Here is a 26,782-nt window from a genome sequence, read left to right as displayed (position 1 = left end):
AAACACTTTTATCTGCCCTTTCCATTCTAAATGAAAGCTTTGCTGGATAGAGCAATCTTGGCTGTAGGTCTTCGGATTTCATGACTTAGAATACTTCTTTCCAGCCCCTTCTTGCCTGGAAGGTCTCTTTTGAGAAATCAGCTGACAGTCTGATGGGCACTCCTTTGTAGGTGACTGTCCCTTATCTCTTGCTGCTTCTAGAATTCTCTCCTTCATTTTAATCTTGGCTAATGTAATTATGATGTGCCTTGGTGTGTTCCTTCTTGGGTCCAACTGCTTTGGGACTCTCTGAGCTTCCTGGATTTCCTGGATGTCTATTTCCTTTGCCAGACTGGGGAAGTTCTCCTTTATTATTTGTTCAAATAAGTTTTCCACTCATGGCTCTTCCTCTTCCCCATCTTGTATCCCTATAATTCAGATGTTGGAATGTTTAAAGATGTCCTGGAGGTTCCTAAGCCTCTCCTCATTTTTTTGAATTCTTGTTTCTTCCTTCTTTTCTGTTTGGTTGTTCCTTTCTTCCTTCTGGTCCACTCCCTTGATTTGAGTCCCAGTTTCCTTTCCATCACTATTGGTTCCCTGTGCATTTCCCTTCATTTCAATCAGTTTAGCCTTCATATGTTCCTCTAATTTGTGGCTAAAATCAACCAATTCTGTAAGCATCCTGATCACCAGTGTTTTGAACTGTGCATCTGAAAGGCTGGCTATTTCTTGGTCACTTAGAATTATAGGCTCTGGGGCTTTGAGCTGTTCTCGAGTCATAATGTTTGGTCTGTTCGCACCTATTATGTTTGAGGAGTGGGGCCTTAGGCGTTCACCATGGCTGGGTGACCCAGTTGCTGGGTTGTGACGCTTATGTGGGGGCGGGGTCAGAGAGGGGAAAAAATGGCACTTTGCTCTGCTCTGCTCTCTCTCAGATTTCTGTCCCCTCTGCAGCTTCCCACAGCAATTGGGGCCCCTCTGGTGCTGGTTCCTGGGTGTGTGGGCCAGTGTACTCTCCAGGACCCTGTGGGTCTCTCCAATGAACTCTCTGTGGGCCTGGGAGCCTCTCCCCTCCCCTCGACCCTGAGAAAGTCTTTCCAGTTGGTGCTTTCAGGCTCTAATTCCCGTCGCTGGGGCCCTAGTCTGGAGGGTCAGTCTCACTGTTTACTCCTTCGCGTGGTTTATCTACTCTCGAATGTGTGATCGCAGTCAGCCAGCCGCCCTGCACCCGCACTGGGTCTGCCTGTCGCCACCCCACACTTGCGATCCACCATCCACCTCCGCCTCTGCTCCTGGGTTGGTCGGACCAAATGATCTTTCCAGCCTGACCTGCTCCACTGCTGACTCCCCGCCTCTTACCAGTCTGGCTGAGTGGATTGTTGTTGTCAGACTTCTGTACAGTTCAATTTTCACTGTTTTGGCTGCATCTTTGTTTCTCAAACTAGCTGTCTTTAAATTTAGTTTTGGGAGAGGGCACAGTGTTTCCACCTACGCCTCCATCTTGGCCGGAAGCCCCTAGGAATAAATTTAACAATGGAGATAAAAGACCTGTACTTGGAAAATGATAAGACTCTGAAGAAAGAAACTGAAGAAGATACAAATAAATGGAAGCATATACTGTGTTCATGGATAGGAAGAATTGACATTATTAAAATGCCCATATTACTCAAAGCAATCTATAGATTCAGTATAACTCTTAATCAAGATACCAATGGCATATTTAACAGAACTAGAACAAATATTCTAAAAATGTATGTGGAACCAAAAAAGATCCTGAACAGCCTCAGCAATCTTCAGAAAGGAAAACAAAATTGGAGGAATCCTGATACCTGATATCAAACTGTAGTACAAGGCCACAGTAAGTAAAACAGCATGGTACTGGCATTAAAACAACACATAGGTCAGTGGAGCAGAATAGAGAGCCCAGAAATAAACCTATGCCTATATGGTCGATTAATATCTGACTAAGGAGGCAAAAACATGCAATGTGTCAGGATAATGTATTCAATAGATGCTGTTGCAAAAATTGCATTAGTGTGTGTAAAATATGAAACTAGACCATCCTCTTAGATCATACACAAGAATAAACTTAAAATGGATTAAAGAATTAAATGTTAGATTTTAAACCATAACAATTCTAAATGAAAATATAGGCAGCAAAATCTCAGTCATTGCTCACAACAGTATTTTCTGATGTATCTTCTTGGATAAGGGAAGCAGAATAAAAATTAACAAATGCACTGCATCAAACTAAAAAGTATTGTACAGCAAAGGAAACTGCCAACAAATTGCAAAGACAACCCACTGAATGGGAGAACATGTTCATCAATACATCTGATAAGGGGTTAATACACTATGTTTATAAAGAACTCATATACATCTACACCAAAAAACTTACAGTCCAATTAAAGTATGAACAAAGGACCTGAATAGACCCTTTTCCAAAGAGAACATTCAGATGGCCAAGAAGCCATCATCATCAGTGATGTTGGCAGATGCTCAACATCACTACTCACCAGAGAAATGTGAATTAAAACCACAAGGAGCCATCACCTGACACCTATCAGAATGGCAGTCATCAATAAACCAAACAAGTGTTGGCAAAGATGTGGAGTAAGGCAACTTTTGTGTACTGTTGGTGGGAATGCTGATTGGTACAGCCACTGTGGAAAACAGCATAGAGTTACCACAAAAATTCAAAATGGAACTGCTCGCTTATGACCCAGCCATTTCTCTTCTGGGATTACATCTGAAGAAGCCTGAACACTAATTCAAAAGAATGTATATATCCTTATGTTTACTGCAGCATCATTTACAATAGCCAAGATGTGGAAGCAGCACAAGTGCCCATCAGCAGATGAGTAGATAAGAAAGCTGTGGTACAGTTACATAATGGAGTACTACTTGGCTATAAAGAGAAGGAAGGCTTACCTTTTGCAAAACCATGAATGGACCTGGATAGCATTATGCTAAGTGAGATAAGCCCATCAGGGGAAGATGAATACCATATGATCTCACTTATTTGTGGAATCTAATGAGGGAATAGACAAATGAAATTGAAGCCAAATCATATTTAGAGAAAAGATTGACAGTTATCAGAGGGCATAGGAGTTATGGGGCTGGGTAAAAAAGGTAACAGGATTAAGCAATTCAAAAAAATGGAGCCTTTGTGGCAGAAAGAATCAGCTCTTGCTCATGTAGCCATACAAATTTATTCTTTGTAATATCACAGTCCAGCCCCTCTTTTCCTATGTTTTCATTAAAATATATGTTTTTAATGAGAGCAAACTCACAATTAGTAACAACCTCCCCTAAAACAAAAACAAACTAAGCAAACAACTAGAACAGGAACAGAAGCACAGAAATGGAGATCACACAGAGGGTTAGCAGCAGGGGAGTGGGAGAAGGAGAAGGGGGGAGAAGGTACAGAGAATAAGTACCATAGATGATAGATAGAAAATAGGGGGAGGGCAAGAATAGTATGGTAAATGTAGAAACTAAAGAACTTATAAGTATGACACATGGACATGAACTAAAGGGGGGGAATGTGGGTGGGAGAGGGTGTGCAAGATGGAGGGGAGTGAAGGATGGAAATGGAACAAGTGTAATAGCATAATCAATAAAATATATTTTAAAAATATATATGTTTTTAGCAGTTATCTACATGGATTTTTAATTCATGATTAATTATTTACAGAGTAAGCTGAAGGTTTTTATTGCTACTTTTCCAGATGGAAAGTTGCTTGGCATATCAATATATACATTGTTATAATAACTGAAATATTTGGAATTTCACATTTTCAAAATCATCATCTCAGTCTTTTCTGTTTCCATAGGCAGTGTGTTTCTGTCTGCTTTGTGTTGTTTGCTTTAATGTCTTTCTTTTTAAAAATAATTTTACAGTCAACAGTTGAAAACAGTAGGTATAATGTTGTACTGAGTCATTACACATTTTTTGTAACACTTCCTAAGATTATCCCTTGACTAACTATATGGTAATGTTACATACCCAGTGGCCCAAGAACAAATCTTTCAAAACAAAGAGAAAATGATCTCTTGTCAAAATACAAATGCCATGTCTTTAGTATTAGAGGAAAACAAAGACATAAGTTCCTTTGGTTTGCCACCTAATCTTTTAACCTCTGAGACTCGCTGTAAATGATGTACCCATTTACAGTATGTCATTTGTTGTCTCTCCATAATTTTGCATTTTGTTTAATGCCTGGCCATCAACAATGTGTATGCCTTGGATCTAAAATAAGGTGATGTTTTCTGCCTTCCTGTTTTTCTGAGACCTATATCCATGGGTTTGTTTTTAATATTTTAACCCTACTAAAGTCTCAGAAACATGTGAGAGTTTTACTTTGTGAATGCTTTTCCCATTCCTTATCTTTCTCTCCTCTCCCTTGCCCCAGGGACAGCTGGCAGAGGCGCAGCACTGAAATTGTTGCCATTGATGCCCTTCACTTCAGACGCTACCTCGACCAGTTCGTGCCTGAGAAAATCAGACGTGAGCTTAACAAGGCCAGTAACCTTATTTCTTAGTTCATCTGGCAGCTCTCATCTATTTACTGTCATTTTATTAATGCTGAAATTAATGTTTTCTGGTCATTCTTGCAGTGTCAGTACGTCTGCCCACAACTCTCATGATTTAATGGATCTGTCAGCTTGTACAAAATGTACTTTCCATTTCGTAATTGTTTGATTACTGATGCCAAATAGACTGTTGCTTGACATTAAGCTCCACATGCGCCTTTATCTCATCAAGTAATTTTAGCTACTTTGGGACATTACCATTGTAAAACTATATAGAAATCAGTGAGCCCTGGAAATTTTTTTAGACATACCCAGTCACATTTTTCTCTACAAGGTATACTGTCAGGATTAAAACAGATAAACCATACAGGTCAGGATTAAAACAGATAAACCATACAGGTCAAGTTAAAATTGTTCGCTTGTAGTGAAGAATCATGTGAAATGTTTATTGATTTGGTAATTTGATATGTTTATTGGAGAATCTGTGATTTTCTGTGATGCTGTGTATTATAATCATTTTCTTTTAATCGTATTACAGAAATGTAAAAATGAGCCATTCTTATTGTTCACCTTTTCACCACTGTTAACCATAATAAATAAGCTATTATAGAGTAGATTGCTGATATTATTTTCTAGATTTAGGGTCTTACCAAAACAATTGGCTTTTTCTGCAGTTTCTCTGAAAACTATTGTTTAACTCCTACAAGTAGGATTTAGTTATGAGATTGTTTATTAAACTAATGAGGTTTCTGGTTTTGCATGGTTGCAAATGTGCCAGTACCTACACAGACTTTTTTTTTCAATTTATGAAAAAAAAAATTTAATAGACTTAATGCAGGAAGAAAAATCTCTTTGCTGTTGCTCAGGAGAGACAATCGTGAGAGCTGATGCTCACGGTTGAGAAATTTAGGCATTGCATACAGTGACTTTAATTTGTACCAAGGAACCAAAATACAGTAATAACACTGCATAGAGGGATAATAAGACTGGTTTTGTATTTTTTTGTTTGTTTGTTTGTTTGGAGCTTTCATATGAGAATAGCACAAGGAGGCATTCAAATACAGTGGTTGAAAAACAATTAACTCTCCTAATTAGTAACTGTGTGATACCTTGGACAAGTTATACATATATATATATATATATATACACATATATATATACACATACACACATATATATATGCTAAGAGTAATTTTTTTATTTCAAAAAATTTTTTAATTTTAACTTTTATTTTTATTTAATTCTTCTTCAAGTACAGTTTTCTGTCTTATATTCCCAGCCCTGCCCCTCCCCCCAGTTCTCCCCACCTCCCTCCCATTTCTGCTCCCCACCTTAGTTATTGTCCACGTGTCCTTTATACTTGTTCATATGAGTCCATCCCCTTTTCACCTATGATTCTCTCCCCTCTCCCCTCTGGTCCCTGTCAACCTTTTCTGTATTTGACTGTCATTGGTCATATTTTGCTTGCTTGCTAGCTTTGTTGTTAGATTCCTGTTAACGGTGATATCATGGTATTTGTCTTTCACCGCCTGGCTTATTTTGCTCAGCATAATGCTTTCCAGTTCTATCCATGGTGTTGCAAAGGGTAGGAGCTCCTTCTTCCTTTCTGCAGCATAGAATTCCACTGTGTAAATGTACCATAGCTTTTTGATCCAGTAATTTACTGATGGGCATCTACATTGCTTCCAACTCTTGGCTATCGTAAATGGTGCTGCTATAAACTTTGAGGTGCATAGGTTCTTTTGAATTGGTGTTTCAGGGTTCTTAGGATATACTTCTAATAGTGGAATTGCTGGGTCAAAAGGCACATTCATTTTTAGTTTTCTTAGAAAATTCCATACTGTTTTCCATAGTGGTTGTACCAGTCTGCAATCCCACCAACAGTGAACTAGGGTCCCCTTTTCCCCACAAACTCTCTAGCACTTGTTGTTTCTTTCTTTGTTTATGATAGCCATTCTGACTGGTGTAAAGTGGTATCTCATTGTGGTTTTAATTTGCATCTCTCTGATAGCCAGCGATATAGAGCATTTTTTCATGTGTCTCTGGATCCTCTGTATGTCCTCCTTGGAGAAATGTCTGTTCAAGTTCTTTGCCCGTTTTTTAATTGGGTTGCTCGTCTTCCTTGAGTGGAGTCTAGTGAGTTCTTTGTATATTTTGGAGATTAAACCTTTGTCTGAGGTATCATTGGCAAATGGCAAATATGTTTTCCCAAGCTGTTGCTTCTCTTTTTATCTTGATACTGTTTTCCTTAGCCAAGCAGAAGCTTTTAATTTTGATGAGATCCCAGTGGTTTATTCTCTCCTTTATGTCCCTTGCTCTAGGGGACGTATCAATAAGAATATTGCTGTGTGGAATATCTGAGATATTCCTAACAATGTTCTCCTCTAGGGCTTTAATGGTTTCACAGCTTATATTTAAGTATTTTATCCACCTTGAATTTATTTTGGTGTATGGTGTAAGTTGGTGCTGGAGTTTCTCTTTTTTTGCATGTAGCTGTCCAGTTCTCCCAACACCATTTGTTGAAAAGGCTGTCTTTACTCCATTTTATGTTATTGCCCCCTTTGTCGAATGTTAATTGACTGTAGATAGTTGGGTTTATTTCTGGGCTCTGTGTTCTATTCCATTGGTCTATGTGCCTATTTTTTGGCCATTACCAGGCTGTTTCGATTACAGTGGCCTTGTAATACAGCTTGGTGTCAGGTATTGTGATCCCTCCTACTTTGTTCTTCTTTCTCAAAATTGCAGCTGCTATTTGGGGTCTTTTATAGTTCCATATAAATTTTTGAAGTGTTTGTTCTATGTCTGTGACATATGCCATTGGTACTTTAAGGTATTTCATTGAATCTGTAAATTGCTTTGGGTAGTATGGACATTTTGATGATGTTCATTCTTCCAATCCATGAACATGGTATATGTTTCCATTTATTTGTGTCTTCCTTGATTTCTTTCTTCATTGTTGTGTAGTTTTCTGCATACAGGTCTTTTACCTTCTTGGTTAGGTTTATTCCCAGATATTTTACTTTTGTTTTTGCTATATCGAATGGGATTTTTTTTCTTGATTTCTGCTTCTGCTGATTCATTGTTGGTATACAAAAATGCCTTTGATTTCTGGATATTGACTTTGTATTCCACTGTTTTGCCAGATTTATTTATTAGTTCGAGCAGTTTTTTGGTAGAGGCTATAGGCTTCTCCATGTACACTATCATGTCATCTGCAAACAATGCCAGTTTTGTTACCTCCTTTCCAATTTGGATGCCTTTTATTTCCTTTTCTTTTCTGATCGCTGTGGCTAGAACTTCTAATACTATATTGAATAGAAGTGGTGAAAGTGGGCAACCTTGTCTTGTTCCTGATCTTAGTGGAAAAGCTTTTAGTTTTTGTCCATTGAGTATGATGTTGGCTGTAGGTCTTTCATATATGGCCTTTATTATGTTGAGGAATGCTCCCTCTATTCCCATTTTTCTGAGTACCTTTATCGTAAATGTGTGTTGCACCTTATCAAAAGCTTTTTCCACATCTATTGATATGACCATGTGGTTTTTGTCTTTGCTTTTGTTTATGTGGTGTATTACATTTACTGATTTGCGAATATTGAACCATCCTTTCATCCCTGGGATGAGTCCTACTTGGTCGTGGTGTATGATCTTTTTGATGTATTTTTGGATGCAATTTGCCAATATTTTATTGAGGATTTTAGTGTCTATGTTCATCAGCGATATTGGCCTGTAGTTTTCTTTCTTTGTTGTGTCTCTGTCTGGCTTTGGAATTAGGATAATGCTGGCTTCATAAAAAGAGTTGGAGAGTTTTCCCTCCTTTTGGATTTTTTGGAATAGTCTGTGAAGAATGGGGGTTAGCTCTTCCTTAAAAGCTTTGTAGAATTCTCCTGTGAAACCATCTGGTCCAGGGCTTTTGTGTGATGGGAGTTTTTTGATTACTGCTTCAATTTCATTTACTGTTATTGGTCTCTTCAGGTTTTCTCCTTCTTCAACATTGAGTATTGGAAGATTATATTTTTCTAGAAATTTGTCCATTTCACCTAGGTTTTCAAATTTCTTGACATACAGTTCTGTATAGTAATTTCTTACAGTCCCTTCTATTTCTGTGGTAACAGTTGTAATCTCTCCTCTTTCATTTCTTATTGTGTTTATTTGGGTCTTCTCTCTTCTTTTCTTGATGAGCCTACTTAAAGGTTTGTCTATTTTGTTTATCTTTTCAAAAAACCAACTCCTGGATTCATTGAACCTTAGAATTGTGCTTTTAGTCTCTATGTCATTTAATTCTTCTCTGATCTTGGTTATTTCCTTCCTTCTACTTGCTCTGGGCTGTCTTTGTTGTTGTTCCTCGAGTTCTTGCAGGCGTCGGATTAGGTTGTTTGTTTGAAATGTTTCTGTCCTCTTTAGGTGAGCCTGTATTGCTATGAACTTCCCTCTCAGGACTGCCTTCACTGTGTCCCATAAGTTTTAGGTTGTTGTGAGTTCATTTTCATTAGTTTCCAGCTTTTTGATTTCTTCCCTAATTTCAATCTTGACCCATTCGTTGTTTAATAGCAAATCATTCAGTCTCCATACTTTTGGATATTTTGTTTTTTTTCCTGTGGGGTTGGTTTCCAATTTCAGTCCCTTGTGATCAGAGAAAATGCTTTGTATGATTTCTATTTTCCTGAAGTTGTTGAGACTCGTTTTGTGTCCTGTCATGTGGTCTATCTTTCAAAATGTTCCATATGCATTTGAAAAGAATGTGTATTTAGCTTCTTTGGGATGGAGGGCTCTATATATATCAATTAGGTCCATTTCATCTAGAGTGTCGTTTAATGCCACAATATGTTTATTGATATTTTGTTTGGAAGATCTGTCCATTTTTGACAGTGGGGTGTTGAAATCCCCTACTATAATTGTGTTCCTGTCAATATCTTTCTTGAGGTCCTCTATAATTTTCTTTATATATTTGGGTGATCCTATGTTGGGTGCATATATATTTATGATGTTAATGTCTTCTTGGTGGATTGTTCCCTTGAGTTTTATGAAGTGACCTTCTGGGTCTCTCTTTATGTACCTTTTTTTGAAGTCTATTTGGTCCAATATGAGAATTGCTACCCCGGCATTGTTTTCTCGTCCATTTGCTTGGAAAATTTGTTTCCATCCTTTCACTTTTAGTCTGTGATGGTCTTTTGACCTGAGGTGGGTCTCTTATAGCCAGCATATGTGTGGGTCATGCTTTCTTATCGATTCAGCTATTTTATGTCTTTTAATTGGTGCATTTAATCCACTTACGTTTAAGGTTATTATTGAAAGGTACTTATTCATTGCCATTTATGTACCTGTGTTCCTCTCTGTCTCTCTCTTTTCCTTCCTTTCCTTAAAGGAGCCCTTGTAGTGATTCTTGTGGAGCCGGTTTGGTGGAGGAATATTCTTTTAGACTTCTTTTGTCTTGGAAGCTCTTTATTTGGCCTTCTATCTTGATTGAGAGCCTTGCTGGATAAAGCAGCCTTGATTGTAGACCTTTGTTTCTCATTACTTGGAATATTTCCTGCCATTCTTTTCTTGCTTGGAATGTTTTTGTTGAGAAGTCAGTAGCCAACCTTATTGGGTCCCCCTTGTATGTTACTTCCTTTTTCTCCCTTGCTGCCTTTAAGATTCTCTCTTTGTCTAGGAATTTTGCCATTTTAATGATGATGTGTCTTGCAGTAGGCCTCTTTGAGTTCCACCTGATTGGGACTCTGCGATTCGTGTATTTGTGTGACATTATCTCTCCTCAAATTAGGAAAATTTTCCGTAATTACTCCTTCAAGGAGGTTTTCTATCCCTTGTTCTTCTTCTTCTTCTCCCTCTGGTATTCCTATTATTCAGATATTATTATGTTTCATATTGTCTTGCATTTCTCTTAAACTCTCCTCATTTCTTCTGATTCTCTTTTCCATTACTCGGTTCATCTGGGAGATTCTTTCCACCCTGTCTTCGAGCTTGCTTATGTGGTCCTCCGCCTCATCAATCCTACTCTTCATACCGTCTACTGTGTTCTTCAGTTCAGAAATTGTATTTTTCATTTCCTCTTGGCCTCTTCTGATGATTTCTATTTTCTTTTTCATGTTGGTATAGTCTTCGGAGAGTTTACTGTAGCTCCCCTGTAGTTTCTGGTAGCTCGTTGTAAGCTCTTTGAATTTCCTGATAATCAGTGCTTCGAATTCAATATCTGATAGTTGACTTGCCTCTATTTCATCTAACATTCTTTCTGAGACTTCCTCCTTTTTTTCATTTGGGGATTGTTTCCTTGTCTTTCCATTGTTTGTGATGCTCTTTTTGTTGGCCTTAGCTTCTTAAATTGATCTGTTCTGGTTCCCTGGGTTTAAGGTGTGAACTTCTGTGGTAGGATTCCTGTGAAATTCAGTTGTGCAGTCTCGGTATCTTGTTGTTCTCTGCTTCCACCTACTCCTGTGGTTGGTTTCCAGCTGGTCAAACCTTTTCTTCTGGTCTCACTAGCTGCAGCAGCCTGAGGGGCTATGAGTGTGGCCTTTCTCGGACCTCGGTGAGCTCAGCTGGTCTCGCCAGTGCCCTCCCAAGATCCAGAGCGGAGCTGCTCTCTCGTGCCCCACTGAGAGCAGATTTTTCACCAGGCTTTCCTGGTCTCACACGCTTGGTCGCAGACCTTTCCCAGTGCTGTGGCTGAACACACAGGGCAACTCACAATTCTTCTAAGCCGGTAGCCACAGCCTGACTCCCAGTGCTTCTCAGTGTGTGCCCGGCTGGGTATGGATGGAGCTGCTGGCTGGCTCTCTTCCAGGGGCCTTGCTATTAGCCGGAGACTCCCAGGGTCTGTGGCAGACCAGGCTCTGACACCGCGCCACAGGGAACGAACAAGTGGCTCTCAGTTCTCCCAAGATGGCACCCTCAGCCTGACTCCACGGGTTATCAGAGCTCTCTGGTTTGCTTCCCAATGCCCACTCCACTCTCTGCCACTATAGGGAAACCGATCTCTCCTGGTGTTTTCCCATCTGCGCCCTGCCAGAAAAGGAGGGTGCCGGTTACTAGTTCTCTCCCAGGGTTGTTGCTGCCTGCCCTCGGCTCCCAGAGACTAAGGAGGACTGGCCCTGGCGCTGTTCCCTCCTACCTTGGTGATCTGCGGTTGTCTCCTCTCCTCAACCTCTGGTCATTCAGTGTCGCTACACTTTCTGGAGTCCTGCCTTCCTATATGCTGGGTCCCTGTTGGCTGTCCGCTGTGCTCCTCCGCAGATCAGCCTGGTTTTTCTTCAGCGCGTGGAGGGAAGCGAAATCCTTTATCCTACTCCATTGCCATCTTTCCCCCTCCTCCTCTGTTTTTATTTCTGTAGGGAATATTTAGTTTTATATAAATGTGTTAAAAATTACCTATAATTTTGTATTTTACCTAATAAATTTACTTGCATATTATAAATTTTTTTCATACTTTTTAATCTTCATAATAATGTTTAATGGCCATAAAATTGGTTGGATTGGTATACTGTGACTTAACTACTGGTTTTGAACAATTCGGTGGTCCCAAGTTTTTCTCTGTGATACGTGTACATACTATAATAATAAACATCTTTATGCAATTGCTATTTAATCAAGTCACAAAATAAATTTATAAAATTGTTAATACTGAATCTCAAGATCATGTTAAGACTCCTAATTAATATTATTTTATTCTCTTTTAAAAGACTCTTTTTTAAAAGATTATTACTTTTTAAAATTTAAGTATAGTTAGTATACAATGTATTAATTCTATTATACTTTAATATCTTACCATGTGATCAGCCCACTAATATTAGTAATCATGTATCACTTTGCAAACGTAACAGAATATTATTGATTATGTTCCCAAGATTCTTAAAGGTTTTTTTTATGTTATCTTTGTTTTTAAGAAATCACAATATTCTAAAACCTCAGAAAATCAGTGTTAGTACCAAGTATGTAATATTATATGTTAAACAATTGTGGTAGATTGACTTTATATAAACAAGCAACTCTCTAGGAACATTTGTTAAGTGATTTTTTAACATATATTTTATTATGCTATTAAAGTTGTCCCATTTTTTCTCCCCTTTTTCCCCTCTACCCTGTACCCCTGCCCCCCAGCATCATTCCCCCACTTTAGTTCATGTTCATGGGTCATTCCTGTAAGTTATTTGGCTTCTCTATTTCCCATAGTATTCTTAACCTCCCCCTGTCTATTTTGTACATACTATTTATGCTTCTTATTCTTTGTACCTTTCCCCATTCAGCCCCAACCCCCTTGCCACTGATAACCCTCCACGTGATCTCTATTTCTGTGATTCTGTTCCTGTTCTGCTTGCTTGCTTAGTTTGTTTTTGTTGTTTTCCTTCTTTTGGTTGTGCAGGGGAGCAAAGTGTATCTAGGTATGCCTCCATCTTGGCTGGAAGTCAATAATCCATATTTATTAAATTACTAAATATTAGTCTAGCAAACAATATAATTTATTTACATTATAGTGAAAGGCTTAGTTTAATTATATCTACCTGAGTCTGCTGAAATTATGTTGGAGATTGGGTTTGTACTTCAGTGTGCATGTGCTCATGCACGTCTGTGCGTGTAGATGTTTGTGACAGGCATTTTCCCCACTACCATCTATTTCTTGGAACCATTGCTGTGCCTGTAGGTTTTTACAACTGTTTTCTTCGTTTCATCCCTAACATCTCTATCTTCACCACTTTCTAGTTGGGTACTAGTTTTTAACTCTAGATACCAGTATTTTCCTCCTGCCTCCTATTTCTTAAAGCTTCCTTTTGAAATCTTTGGGACTGTAGATTTACCTTTATTCTCTCTCTCATCTTTCCTTTCCATGAAAACTCATTCTGAGATATGAGTATTTATAGATAACTTCCATTTACTGTCCTGAGGTGTCAGTGATTTCTTTTTTCCCTGTTCAGAGTTGTTTATTAGTAAAAACAATAATATTAAAATAAAAAATAGGTAGCTGTGTCATTGGTGAAGGTCATATGACTAAATTTTAAGCTGGCTTTCTTTTACTCTTACGGTGCTGATTAATCTACTTCAGTACTCTGCCTCTGGGTAAGGAAAAAATAAAGTATTTCGTGTCAGTGTGGCACTCTTAAGAACTCCTAGTACCTTTCCCTATGAAGTAAGAACTTGGCAGATCTTTTAAAGTTTCTGTCCTTATCTGATCTTTTAGAAAAAATTTTAAATTTAATTATTGTTCAAGTACAGTTTTTTGTCTTTTACTCCCATCCCAGCCCACCCACCCCCAGTGCTCCCCACCTCCCTCCCATTTCCACCCCCCTTAAATGTTGTCTATGTGTCCTTTATACTAGTTCCTGTAAATCCTTCCCCTTTTCCCCCTGAAATTCCCATCTGATCTTTTTTCTTTTGTTTTCTTTTTTTTAATTCTATTACAGTTATCCCAGTTTTTCCCCTTTTGCCCTCCTCTGCCCAGCCTGCTCCAGGCTTCCACAGTCAATCCCTATTGTCCATGTCCAAGGAACATTTATACACGTTCTTTGACTAGTCCCTTCCCCTTCTTTCCACCATTAACCCTTCCTACCCTCCCCCTCACCACTGTACCTCTGTCCCATGTTTCCATCCCTCTGGTTCTATTTGATCTTTGTTTCTTATTAAAGTAGCTCAGTGTAAAAGGGAAAGGATTCCCTGATGAGTGGCCCTTCTGGGTCTCTAGCATTTGAGGGATCCTCTCCTTACTGGAGAAGGGAGAAGCATCCTTCTAAAGAGGATTTAAAGGAGCTTGCTGCTTCTCCTCTATTTCTAACATTGGAAATTGTTGGCTTTAACAGAATAAAATAATTTTGTATTCAATTATTATAAACAGTTTTTTATATCTAATTAATAATTTTATATCATTTAATTTCTGATTATCTTTTTAAAGTTTTATTTGATTTTATTTGATAAAAACACCAAATACAAGTTATTTGCAGTTTTTATAGTTTGTTTTAGTTATGGCCATTTTTTAAGATAGTTTTTTTAATAGGTTAGTACTTTACATTAGGTTTTGCTTCGAATAATTTATTTCAAATTCTTTGTTATTATGCTTTAGTGTCTCTAAGGAATTTTTTTTGTTTGTTCATTAAAGAAAAGTTAGCCCAGCTGTGTAGAGACAGGAGTAAGGAAGATACTAAGACCATTCTGACAATATGAAATAGAAATGATACAAACTAGGAAGCTAAGAAATCTTCCTCTTTATCTAGGCATATTAGGAGTATTTAACAGGAAACCAGAGTTATGTCTGTTCTGATAGAGAATTTGTTTTCAGAACACTATGCATCTAATTACACAGGTCATTTGTGAGTTCTGGTGTAAGCTCTATACCACATCCTTGAGTAATAGTTTGATAATAACTTATAATTAATTAATATCTGTTGGGATTTATAGCCTAGGAGAGGCTGGAAGAAATAGCCTTGTTAATCCACTCAGATAGTGGGTAAAATACATTTTTAATAGCCTTGTTAATCCACTCAGATAGTGGGTAAAATAAATTTTTATACCTTTGTGGAAATTTCACAGAGCAATTTACTATATTTCTGTGTGTGAGTTTCATAGAGCATCTTTATCCTTAGTTTTTCTCTGGGAGCATCTGTCACAGATCATTTTAATTTTTTTTACTACTATGTGTAAGCCATATTTTTGGCTTTGTTTCATACTTGAGAAAATCCAGGGAGATTTGCTTTGCTCTTTTGTTTAACATCTTAATATAGTCTGATAGTTTTAGAAAAGTAAGAACTTTTAGGAAGCAGAAAGACCAACTAGGCTGACAGCCAAAAAATGAAAATCAGAAACTCTGGAACCTTAAACTGCATTCTTCTCCTTATATAAAATGAATTGTTCCTGTAATTGGAACATAACCAGCATCCTCAGGATATACTGTCCTTTTCTCAGGTTACTGAGAAATATTTTTAAATATTCTAGTTTAAAACAGAGCTGTGAAACTAGAAAATCTTGGAGCTGGAATGGATCTTAAGGTTATTTGGCAGTGAGATGTAGGAATCCCTTTTGTAATATAGTTACTTGTTTATTGTTAAGCATTTTAGTGGCAGGAAGCACTTTTAAAAGCTATTCATAACCCTGGTTGGGTAGCTTAGTTGGTTGGAATGTTGTTCCAATTTGCCAAGTTTGTGGGTTCTATCCCTGGTCAGGGCACATACAGCAATTGACCAATGAATGCATGGATAGGTGGAACAATAAATCAGTCTCTCTCTCTCTCTCTCTCTCTCTCTCTCTCTCAAAATCAATAATTTTTAAAATAAAGCTATTCACAGTTAATTAATCTGGTTCCAATAATTCAGAGAAAGGAAGCTGAGGAAATATAATAGTAATGACCATCTACCTTAATGGAAAAAGTAATAATGAAAAGCCTTCACATAGCCCTGACTAGTATGGTTCAGTTAGTTGGATGTCATACTGCAAAGCAAAAGGTTGTCAGTTCAATTCCTGATCTGGTCACATGCCTGGATTGCAGGCCAGGTCCCTGTTTGGGGTATGTGCAAGAGACAGCCAGTCGATGTTTTTCTCATACATTGATGTTTCTCTCCTGCTCTTTCTCCTTCCCTTATCCTCTCTCTCTAAAAATAAATAATTAAAATCTTTTTTTAAAGCCTTCAAATAAAAGTGTCTTAAATGTCTTTCCTTCCTTTGATTTGTTCCTAGTAGTTGTAATTACTATGGTTGGTTCTTAGAATATCTCTATTCCTATTTATATGTCGTTGAATAAAAAAAAGGAACTGAAACCTCTGTTGGTTTAAGGTCTTTGATTTGTCCAGCACTGAAGTAAATAAATATTAGAATTGATCATTTCTTACTCTCTATATAATCCACAGTTCTCTGTTTTTCCTTCTATTTTGATCCCTAAGGGGAAAGAGGTAACATAAGCTTGATAATGGAGAAAGATCCAATTATGTGTGTTCAGAAAGACTGCTAGTGTCTAATAACTCATATGCTTTGAAATTTCTTTCATCCTTCAGGCCTACTGTGGATTTCTCCGTCCTGGAGTTCCTTCAGAGAATCTTTCTGCAGTGGCCACAGGAAACTGGGGCTGTGGTGCCTTTGGAGGTGATGCTAGATTAAAAGGTACGTGGTTAAGTTGTTAAAAGAAGAATAACAGCATTTTGACTAGAAAGAAAAGTTAGACCTTCAATTGGCATTTCTAAAGTTCCCTCATAATAAGAGGCCACAAAGATCTAAAAGGAGAGAAGAACATTTGACACCACCCTCTTTTTTCTTTATTGTGTTAGAGGAATTTATTTTTATTTACTATTTCCCTTCAGAAGTTACTTATTTCTCTGATCTACCAGACACAGCATTTACTTGAGTAGAGAGAAGAATTTAAAATGGCTAGAAGTTTCAAACTAAAGCACCCACACAAGGAAGTTCCTTTATGGAAGTGATTTTTTTGTGTGTACAGAACTATATCATTGACTCAGTAATTCATTCACCAAACTGATAAGACATTTGCTGTGCTCTTGGCCCAGCAAGATCAGACTATCACCCAGACAGACAGGAAGATAGACATTGAGGTTGCTGGTCTCAAAACCAAGCTCAAGACCAGACACTATGGTTGGCTCTGAGGTGAATAACATGTGGTTTCTGCCTTGGAATTCAGTTTAGTAAATGACAGAGAGATGGACAAATGCAGCACACGGTAATAAGTGCTTTTATAGAGGAACAGTGTATAGGAGTAATGCTTGTTAGAGCTGTATGAATGGCACAGCTAAGGAGGCATTTGGGTACCCAAGAAGGGTAAACATTTCTTGCATTTTATTGTTTGTGGCATAAAAATCATAAAACCTGATCAATAGAGCTGTTGGCCATTTACCAAATTGTGACATCCCCTCTACCCTCAAAAGTATAGTTACAGAAAATAGTATTATATTATTACTTAGAATAGTTACTGTTCTGTGTCAACCCAACTGGTCTGGCACCAACTGGGCATATTGCAGTACAAGTGTAATCCTGACACTGACTACCTGGAGTTAGAGTAGACCTCACAGGTTAACAGCAAAGTCCTTCACAAGACCACTCCTACTTCAGACTAGCCAAACATCTGAGGTGAGGGAGGGTGTTCTTTAGGCCACACATAACTCTGACTAACTAGCTGCAAGTTGGGAGGTTCCCATGATTTTCTTCAGTTGTAATAATTTACTAAAGTGACTCACAGAACTCAGGAAGGTGCTATTACAATTTTATTATAAATGATACACATCAGATGAGATCTGAGGGGGAATGCAAAACTTCCATACCCTCTCCCTGTGATGTCAGTGCAGCTACTCTCCCAGAATATCATTGTGTTCTCCAACCAGGAAGCTCCACTGACCTTTGGTGTCCAAAGTTTTTATTGGGACTTCATACACAGGCATCACTGATTGGAACATTGGCCACATTCATTTTCAAACCTCTCTTTACTTCCTGGAGTTCGATAGCTAAAAATTCCAATGCTGAAGCTGTCTAGGGGCCCATTAGGAATCACCTCAATGGTATAACAAAGACAGTATCACTCAGGAAATTCCCAGGGCTTCTGAAGCTTGTGCCAGGAATCCAGGACTCAGACCAGATAGATTTTTTGTTACGGTGCATTTACCAAAGTAGCAAAGCAAACATTAAATAGCCAGCTGGCCTTCATAGCCAAACTAGATATAGATAAAATTCATCTTGTTGGGAATGAAACAGTTGAGTCTGTCATAATTTATGAGTCTCTAGTTTTATAACAATTATACATGTTTATTATTATATTATAAATCCAGAAAACTATCCTGATGTATGTGGAAATCAATGAAATTCACAGTTAACTTTTTGGTGACCATCCTTTCAGACATTCCTGTGTAACAATCTATGTAACTATTTGACATTAAGAAGGTCATATCATATATTCCATGCTCTAACTCCCTCATTTTGAGAGCCTCACAGTCTCATGGATGGCGTTCAACACCAATGAATATAGGTTTACCATCGACCTTTTTAAAAATGGCTACATGCTATTCTGTTGTATGTACCTGTATACCATAATTTATTTCACTGATTCTCCATTCATAGACAGTTGATTTATTTTCTTTATCTTATATGATAAGCAGTATTGCAGTGTATAATTATATATGTTTGTTTATATAATTGTTTCATTAGGGTTAATTCCTAGAAGTAAGATTAATGACTCAAAAGATGTATATTTTGATACTTATTGCAAATTGTCCTTCTCAATTACATTGTTTTTCTTGCATGGGCACCCTAACCAAGATGATATTTCAGTCTTTAATTTCTCTGAGGTTCAACACATTTCATGTTGTCTGCTCATTTTTATTTATTTTGCAAATTGTGTTTTTATGTCTTCTGCTATTTAGCTCTTAGGGAGTTATTTTGATTTTTTATTTGTATGTTAAGAAATATTATTCATTTCCCTCCACCTCTTCTAATTGTTAGTAGCAAGGAGAGGGAACCCCAACAACATTCTCAACATTTCTTTACAGTAGGAAGTAGCTAGAGCAGTTGTCACCCCAAAGTCCCCAAAGATTTGGGTTCTTAATACTTAAGCGCGGGGTGGGTCCGGGGGCACAGCATGGAAATGTTAGAAGTTTAGGAGAAGGAGGAGGGATGAGGGATGGTCCACAGTACTTGCAGGAAAAGCTGATAAATAACTTTAGTTAACTGCCTCCGGCCATGTATCTCTTTTTAACAGAATAATAAGAGGTTGTGCTGGAGCAAGATAAAAATCTGAGTTCACAGACCTCCACCCATAGTTGTGCTTAGGAGGTCAGAAGATCATACCGTCCCTTGGAGGAGTAGTCCCCAACTTCTCTCATCAAACTGATAAGTAGTTTCCTCACCCCACCCCACAAATTATATAAGGCCTCAGGACAAAGAGACCAAGTGCCTTTGCCTTTCTCAACACACCTGGGCTAGGCCCATTCTCTTCCATGAGAACATATCACTAATATATTTTTCTTACATAGTAAAAAAAGAGGAATTTTAACTATTTAACTGTCACATGTTAACAGGTATTTTTCTGTTTTTTTTCATTTATTTCAGTCTGTTGGGCGGTTGTCATATGGAGTTAATTTTTGTGTCTTCAGTTTTGTGATATGTTTACAAAAATCTTTAAGTGAAATAAATGAGTACATTCATACCATCAGTCCAGAAACTACATCTGCCACAAGCTTTGGTAATTTTTGGTGGACAATTTAGGAAGTTTTATAAATGTCTATCTCTCATTTTTTCTTTATGAGATAAAGGCTTTCAGATGGCAGATTGGTTCTGCTGGTGACTATCAAATATAGTTGTCAAAGATTTTCATATTGTAATTCAGTTTTTCAGTTATTGAGATTTAGATTTAAACTTTGGAGTGACTTTTTGACCATACTCACTTTTTTATTGCTTGAATAATCATTTCAAAAAATTAGAAGTAGTCATAGTGTTTTTGAGTAAGGGATTGTTTACTAAAACTGATTTTGAAAAGAAAGAAGTTAGGGTTTATCCATGTAATGAAATACTGCACAGCCATTAACTATTTCAGAAACGTAACTGCTGACATGGAAGGATTCTTTTGGAATCTGCCAAATTGGGGGGAAATACACAGTGTACATAATAGAAATTATTTTTTACAATAAATGAACATAAAGTATCATACACAAATTTGAGGTTCTCTGTGTTCATCTGTTTATATGTAAAGACTAACTGTGGTTGTCTAGGTAAGTGATGTAAATGTTCTTTTTCTTTTTAATCTGTATTTTTCTGTTGTGACCATATAGGGTGGGGCAAGAGTAGGTTTACATTACAGTTGTGTGAGTATGCAGAATATTGAGATTATCCTTATATTATTATTTACCATTGTATTATTTTCCACATAAACAACTGTAAACCTACTTTTGCCCCACTCAGTACACTGGTTTTTGTAAGAAAAAAATTTATCTAAAAATTTTCTGACAACATAGATGGATCTTAAAGGCATCATCCTAAGTGAGACAGAGAGAAGATACCATATGATCTTACTTATATGTGGAATCTAAAAGCAGAACAAAACAAAAAACCACTCTTAGATACAAAGAATGGATTGGTGGTTGCCAGAAGTGGGGGCCAAGGGTGAAACTGTGAAGTGTGTCAAAAGGGACTAACTTCCACTTATAAAATGAATAAATCATGGGAATACAATGTACAGCATGACAACTGTGATTAATAATACTGTATTGTATGTTTGAAAGTTGCTGAAAGAATAGACCTTTCAAGTTCTCATCATAAGAAAGTAAAATTTTTTAACTGTGTATGGAGGTGAATATTAACTACATTTACTGGGGTGGTCATCTGTTTCTCACTATATACAAATATCAAATCATATTGTATACCTTAAACTAATACAATGTTACAGGTCAAATATATCTCAATTTTAAAAAGTCAGCCCTCGGGATAGTATATGTTCCTCTTTTATGAGACCCCCTTCTCATTAGTCAACATCACAGACATGAACGAGGTAACTACTAGATTAATTTCCAAGAGTGGGGAGCACCAAGAAAGATATGTTTGCTAATGAACCAGAATTAGGGAGCTAGAGTAGGTACATAAAGAAGAATTAGAGACTGGTCCAATTCAACATATCAACAGATGACTCAAAGCTGGGAGACTAAAACCCTTTGAGAGCAGATAAACACAGGGCCAGTATTAACATTTTCTCTACTGGCCATCCTTATCTGTCCCTAGGTCTTACTGAAGCTTTCATGAAGACTCTTCTGAACCATTAGGTACTATCCCTACCTTATAAGAGAAAGAAAGAAGAAAGAATAGTGAAAAGAAAAATCAGAAAGGGAAAATGTGGCAATATGTAAATTCTAAAACTTGTATTTCTCTTAGAAGTAAGGCAAAAATATTTTTAATGTGTGTTGCATGAGCATTGTACATGAGCATTGCAATTTATAACAATTTAATTTTGAACTGCTTTCATTGTCTTATGCTTATAAGTATTAAGAGAATATTTTTCATATATTTATTCAATAGACAGTTATTAATGACTCTCTGTCCTAGGCAACCAATGGCCCTAGGAGACAGAGGGTAGGAAAGAAGGAACATGGGGAAGAGAGAGGGGCTTGGTGCCTATTCTCCAGCAGCAGCCAGTCACCTCCTCTACACCATTGCTACCAAAGGGGCACTCTCTGTCCTCTTGCCTTAGCCCCCATCTTTCTGAGAGTACCCTGCAGAGGCACTTGGAAAAGCTTTTAAGTGATTATGAACTTTGCTATTTCTGAGGCTCCTAGATATTCCAAAGAGACCCCTTAGCCCACATTTGGCTTTTAACATTTTATTAGATTTAAATGATTTATTCTTACCCATTTATACTGTGGCCATCTCTTTCTTCTGTGCTCTTTCAAAGATAATAGTTCCTGTGATTCATCTCTTCTTGAAGAGGCTAGTCATACTTTTTGTTGCCTTGTAAACACAAAAGTCTACCAGTCCCTGGTAGACTCGGGAAAAATTATGATGCTGTAGATCACTTGGCCTTTTTTCATTGTTAAGGTTGAAGCAATGTAGTTTTTCTCAAGCTTTACTCATCTCATCTCAGTAGATACTGTGGGGTGGGCTCCTGCCCTAAGTGTACTACCAGGCACACATGAGATTTTTAGGAGGTAATTTAAAACCATTTCTAAATAGTTGGGTTTTTCTTTTTTAAAATGTTTCTTTTATCTCTCATTTCTAATTTTATTGCATTGTAATAAAAAAAGTACAGACAATATTACATTATTTCTACTTTTTGGAGAGGTTTGAACTGTTCTTTGTGACCTAACAGTCAATTATTATAAATATCATGTTGGCAGTTGAAAGATGTCTCTGAATGGTATAGAACTTACTCTATTATGTTTTATACCATAAGAGATGTTATTGATCTAATTTTTTGGTGTTTGCTTTGGGGAGAGATTGAGTGCACCAAGAAAGATAGAGTGGTACTGTAAAGTTCTTTTTGTTTTATTGAGTTTTTGTCCATTTCTTTTTGCATTTCCTTCAGTGTTTACTTTTACATATCTCCATATTGCATTACCTGACTTGTAAGAGATTATGCCTTTGCTAGTTTACCATAATTAAAAGGTGTCTTGATGTTGACCTTCAGTATACAAAAATGACTTGCAAACACAATATGGTGAATTAATTTTTTAAAAGATTTTATTTATTTATCTTTAGAAGGGAAGGAGAAAGGGAGAGAAATATCAATGTGTGGTTGCTTCTCATGCCTCCCCTGCTGGGAACTGGCCCCTGCTGGGAACTGGCCTGCAACCCAGGCATGTCCCCTGACTGGGAATCGAACCGTGATCCTCTGCTTCCCAGGCCCACACTCAATCCACTGAGCTACACCAGCCAGGGCTGAATTAATTTCTACTTAACAAAATTATTCAGCAACCTCTGAGTACCTTTTGTTAATCTAGTTTTGCATATTCTTTTTTTAACTGTATTGTATTTGTTCCATTACCATTTACTGCCCTTAATCCACCTCCCCCAGCAGTCACCACACTGTTGTCCATGTCCATGAGTCCCTCTTCCTTGTTGCTCAATTCCTCCATCCTCTAAACAGCCCCCACACTAGCTGTCAACCTGTTCTCCATCTATTAGTCTGACCTCATTTTCCATGTTACTTCGGTTTGTTCATTAGATTCCACGTATGAGTGAAATCATATGTTTGTCTTTCTCTGACAGGCTTATTTTACTTAGCATAATATTCTTCAGGTCCATTCATACTATTGCAGAGGGTAACATTTTCTTTTTTTTATAGCCAAGTAGTATTTCATTTGTAAATGCGCCAAAGTTGTTTTATCCACTCATCTATTAATGGACACTAGGGCTGCTTCCATATCTTGGTGATTGTAAATAACACTGCAATGAACATAGGGGTGCTTGTGTTCTTTTGAATTAGTGTTTCAGGTTCCTTCAGAAATATTCCCAGAAGTGGGATTGTTGGGTCAAAAAGCAGATCGATTTTTAATTTTTTGAGGGATCTCCATACAGATTTCCATAGTTTCTGCACCAATCTGCATCCCTGTCACCAGTGCAAAAGGATCCCCCTTTTTCCACATCCTCACCAGCACTTAAATCAACTGTTTGATTTAAGCACCAGCACACAATAAATCAACTGTTTGTTGATTTATTGATGATAGCCATTCTGCCAGGTGTGAAATGGTATCTAATCGTGGTTTTAACTTGCATTTCTCTGATGATCAGTGATGTTGAGAATCTTTTATATGCCTATTGGCCATCTGTATGTCCTCTTTGGAGAAGTACCTATTCAGGTCCATTGCCTATTTTTTATTTGGGTCATTTAATTTTTGGGTGTTGAGTTTTGTAAATACTTTATAAATTTTGGATATTAATCCTTATCAGATGTATTGGCAAATTTGTTCTCCCATTCTGTGGGATGTCTTTTTATTTAGGTGATGATTTCCTTTGATGTGCAAAAACTTTTTAATTTGATTATATTTGTTTATTTTTCTTTTGTTTCCCTTGCCTTTGTAGATATATCCAATAAAATATTGCTACGAGCAATATCCAAGATTTTGCTGCCTGTGTGTTCTTCTAGGATATTTATGGTTTCAGGTCCAACATTTAAGTCTTTGGTCCATCTTGAATTTATTCTTGTTTGTGGTATAAGAAGGTGGTTTAGTTTCATTTTTTGCATATATCTGTCCAATTTTCCTAATACCATTTATTGGTTAAACTATCTTTAGTCCATTGTATGTGCTTGCTTCCTCTGTTGAATATTAATTGACTGTAAATGTGTGGGTTTATCTTTGGGCTTTCTAATCTGTTCCATTGATATATGTGTCTTTTTTTTTTTATAATACCATGCTCTTTTGATTACTATGGCCTTACAATACAGTTTGATATTACTATGGCCTTACAATACAGTTGGGTAATGTGATTACTCCAACTTCGTTCTTTCTCAGGATTGCTATTGCTGGGTGGGGCCTTTTGTGGGTCCATATAAATTTTTGAAATATTATTCTAGTTTTGTGAAATATGTCATTGGAATCTTGATAGGAATTGTGTTGACTCTATAGATTGCTTTGAGTAGTATGACATTTTCATGATGTCAATTCTTTCTGTCCATGACCGTGGTATGTATTTCTACTTATTTGTACTTTCTTCAGTTTCTTTCTTCAGTGTCTTATACTTTTCTGAGGACAGGTATTTTACATCACTGGTTAAGTTTATTCCTAAGTATTTTATTGTTTTTGAAGCAATTGTGATTGGGACTGTTTTCTTAATTTTCCTTTTTGTTACCTCGTTATTGAGTGTTATACATCAAGAGTAACACTTGTCCTTTTTGCCCATTGAGTGTGATGCTGGCAGTGGATTTGTTTAATGGGGCTTTTGTTGTGTTAGGTATGTTCCCTTTATTCCCAGTGTGTTGAGAGTTTTTATCATGCACTCATGGGTGCTGAATTTTATCAGATACTTTATCTGCATCTATTGATATGATCAAGTGGTTTTTATCTTTCATTTTGTTTGTGTGGTGAATCACATTTATGATTTGGGAATGTTGTACCAACCTTGCATTCCCAGAATAAATCCCACTTGATCATGGTGTGTGATCTTTTTGATGCACTGCTGTATTGAGGGGTCTCCATACAGATTTCTCCATTTACAGTCAATTAATATTCAACAGAGGAAGCAAGCACATACTATTTTTGATAGTTTGTTGAAGATTTTACCATCTATGTTCATTAGGGATACTGTCCTATAATTTTCTCTCTTTTTTTTTTTTGGTAGCATTTTTAACAGGTTTTGGAAGTAGGATAATGCTGGCTTTGCAAAATGAGTTTGGGAGCCCTCCCTCCTCTTGAATTTTATTAAATAGCTTGAGAAGGAGAGGTGTCAGTTCTTAGACTGTTTGGTAAATGTCACCTGTGAAGCCACTGGTCCAGGGCCTTTGTTTTTTGAGGAGTTTTTGATCATTGCTTGAATTTCGTTAGGGGTAATCTACCTATTCAGATTCTCTGATTCTTCATGATTTGGTTTTGGAAGATTGCTTGTTTCTAGAAATTTATCCATTTCATTCAGGTTGTCCATTTGTTACCATATAGTTCATAATATTTTCTCAAAATCCTTTGTATTTTCCTGGTGTCAGTTGTTATTCATCCTCTTTCATTTATTATTTTATTTATTTGGGTCCTTTCTCTTTTTTTCTTGATGAGTCTGGTTAAAAGTTTGTCAGTCTTGTTTTTCTTTTCAAAGAACCAGCTCTTGGATTCTTTGATCTTTTGTATCCCTTTCTTTTTTTTGTATCACTTTTCAAGACTCTATTTTGTTTATTTCTACTCTGGTCTTTATTATTTCCTTCTGTTGTTCTCTTTGGGCTTTGTTTGTTGTTCCTTATCAAGTTCCTTTAAGTGTGAGGTTAGACTGTGTATTTTAGTTTTTACTTGTTTATTGAGATAAGCCTGTAATTTTATGAATTTCCCTCTTAGGATAGCTTTCCCAGTGTCCTACAGATTTTGGATTGTTGTGTCTTCAGTTTCACTTGTTTCAAGGTATCTTTTGATTTCTTCTTTGATCTTATTGTTCACCCACTAATTTTTAATAACATGTTATTTTGCTTCCATGTTTTTCAGTGTTCTTGTGATTGATTTCTATTTTCATAGCATTGTGGTCAAAGAACACCCTTTTTATGATTTCTGTGTTGTTAAATTTATCGAGAACTTTTTGTCTCCTAACATGTGGTCTATCCTAGAAAACACTTAATGTGCACTTGAAAAGATGTATATTCTGCTTTGTGATGATATGTTGTGAAGATACCAATTAAGTCCATTTGATCTAGTGTGTCATTTAAAGCCACTGTCTCCTGGTTGATTTTCTGCCTGTAAGATCTACCCATTGAAGTCAATGGCATGTTAAAAACTCCCAACTATGACTGTATTTGTGTCGATCTCTCCCTTCATGTCCATCAAGATTTGCTTTATATATTTAGGTGCTCCTATGTTGGGTGAATAAATGTTTACTAGGGTTATATCCTCTTGTTGGATTATTCCTTTTATCATTATGTAGTGTTCTTTGTTGTCTATTATTATAGCCTTGGTTTTCAAGTCTATTTTGTCAGATACAAGTACCATTTGAGCTTTTATTTCTTTTCCATTTACATGAAATACCTTTTTTCATCCCTTTACTTTCAGTCTGTGTGTCTTTTGATCTGAGGTAGGTCTCTTGAAGTCAGCATATATATGGGCCTTGTTTTCTTATCCATTCAGCTACCCTCTGGCTTTTGTTTGAGGCATTTAATCCATTTATATTTAAAGTGATTATTGATAGATAC

The 26,782-nt window shown here is 37.0% G+C and overlaps 1 protein-coding gene across 2 annotated transcripts in view; it reads left to right on the top strand.

Annotated features, from left to right (window-relative positions):
- PARG (poly(ADP-ribose) glycohydrolase) overlaps positions 1-26,782 on the top strand; it is a 215,949-nt gene that overhangs the window by 174,362 nt on the left and 14,805 nt on the right. For both annotated transcript variants that reach the window (XM_037056688.1, XM_037056687.1), the window contains exons 15-16: positions 4,395-4,503; positions 16,479-16,584. In XM_037056688.1, the coding sequence (XP_036912583.1) occupies positions 4,395-4,503; positions 16,479-16,584 (215 nt within the window). The remainder of the gene's footprint in view (positions 1-4,394; positions 4,504-16,478; positions 16,585-26,782) is intronic.

Source organism: Sturnira hondurensis, unplaced genomic scaffold, assembly GCF_014824575.4.
Source record: "Sturnira hondurensis isolate 20B ecotype Veracruz unplaced genomic scaffold, ASM1482457v3 Scaffold0009125, whole genome shotgun sequence".
Taxonomy (NCBI): Eukaryota; Metazoa; Chordata; class Mammalia; order Chiroptera; family Phyllostomidae; genus Sturnira; species Sturnira hondurensis.
The sequence above is the reverse complement of the archived record's forward strand: the minus strand, read 5'-3'. Positions and strand labels throughout refer to the sequence as shown.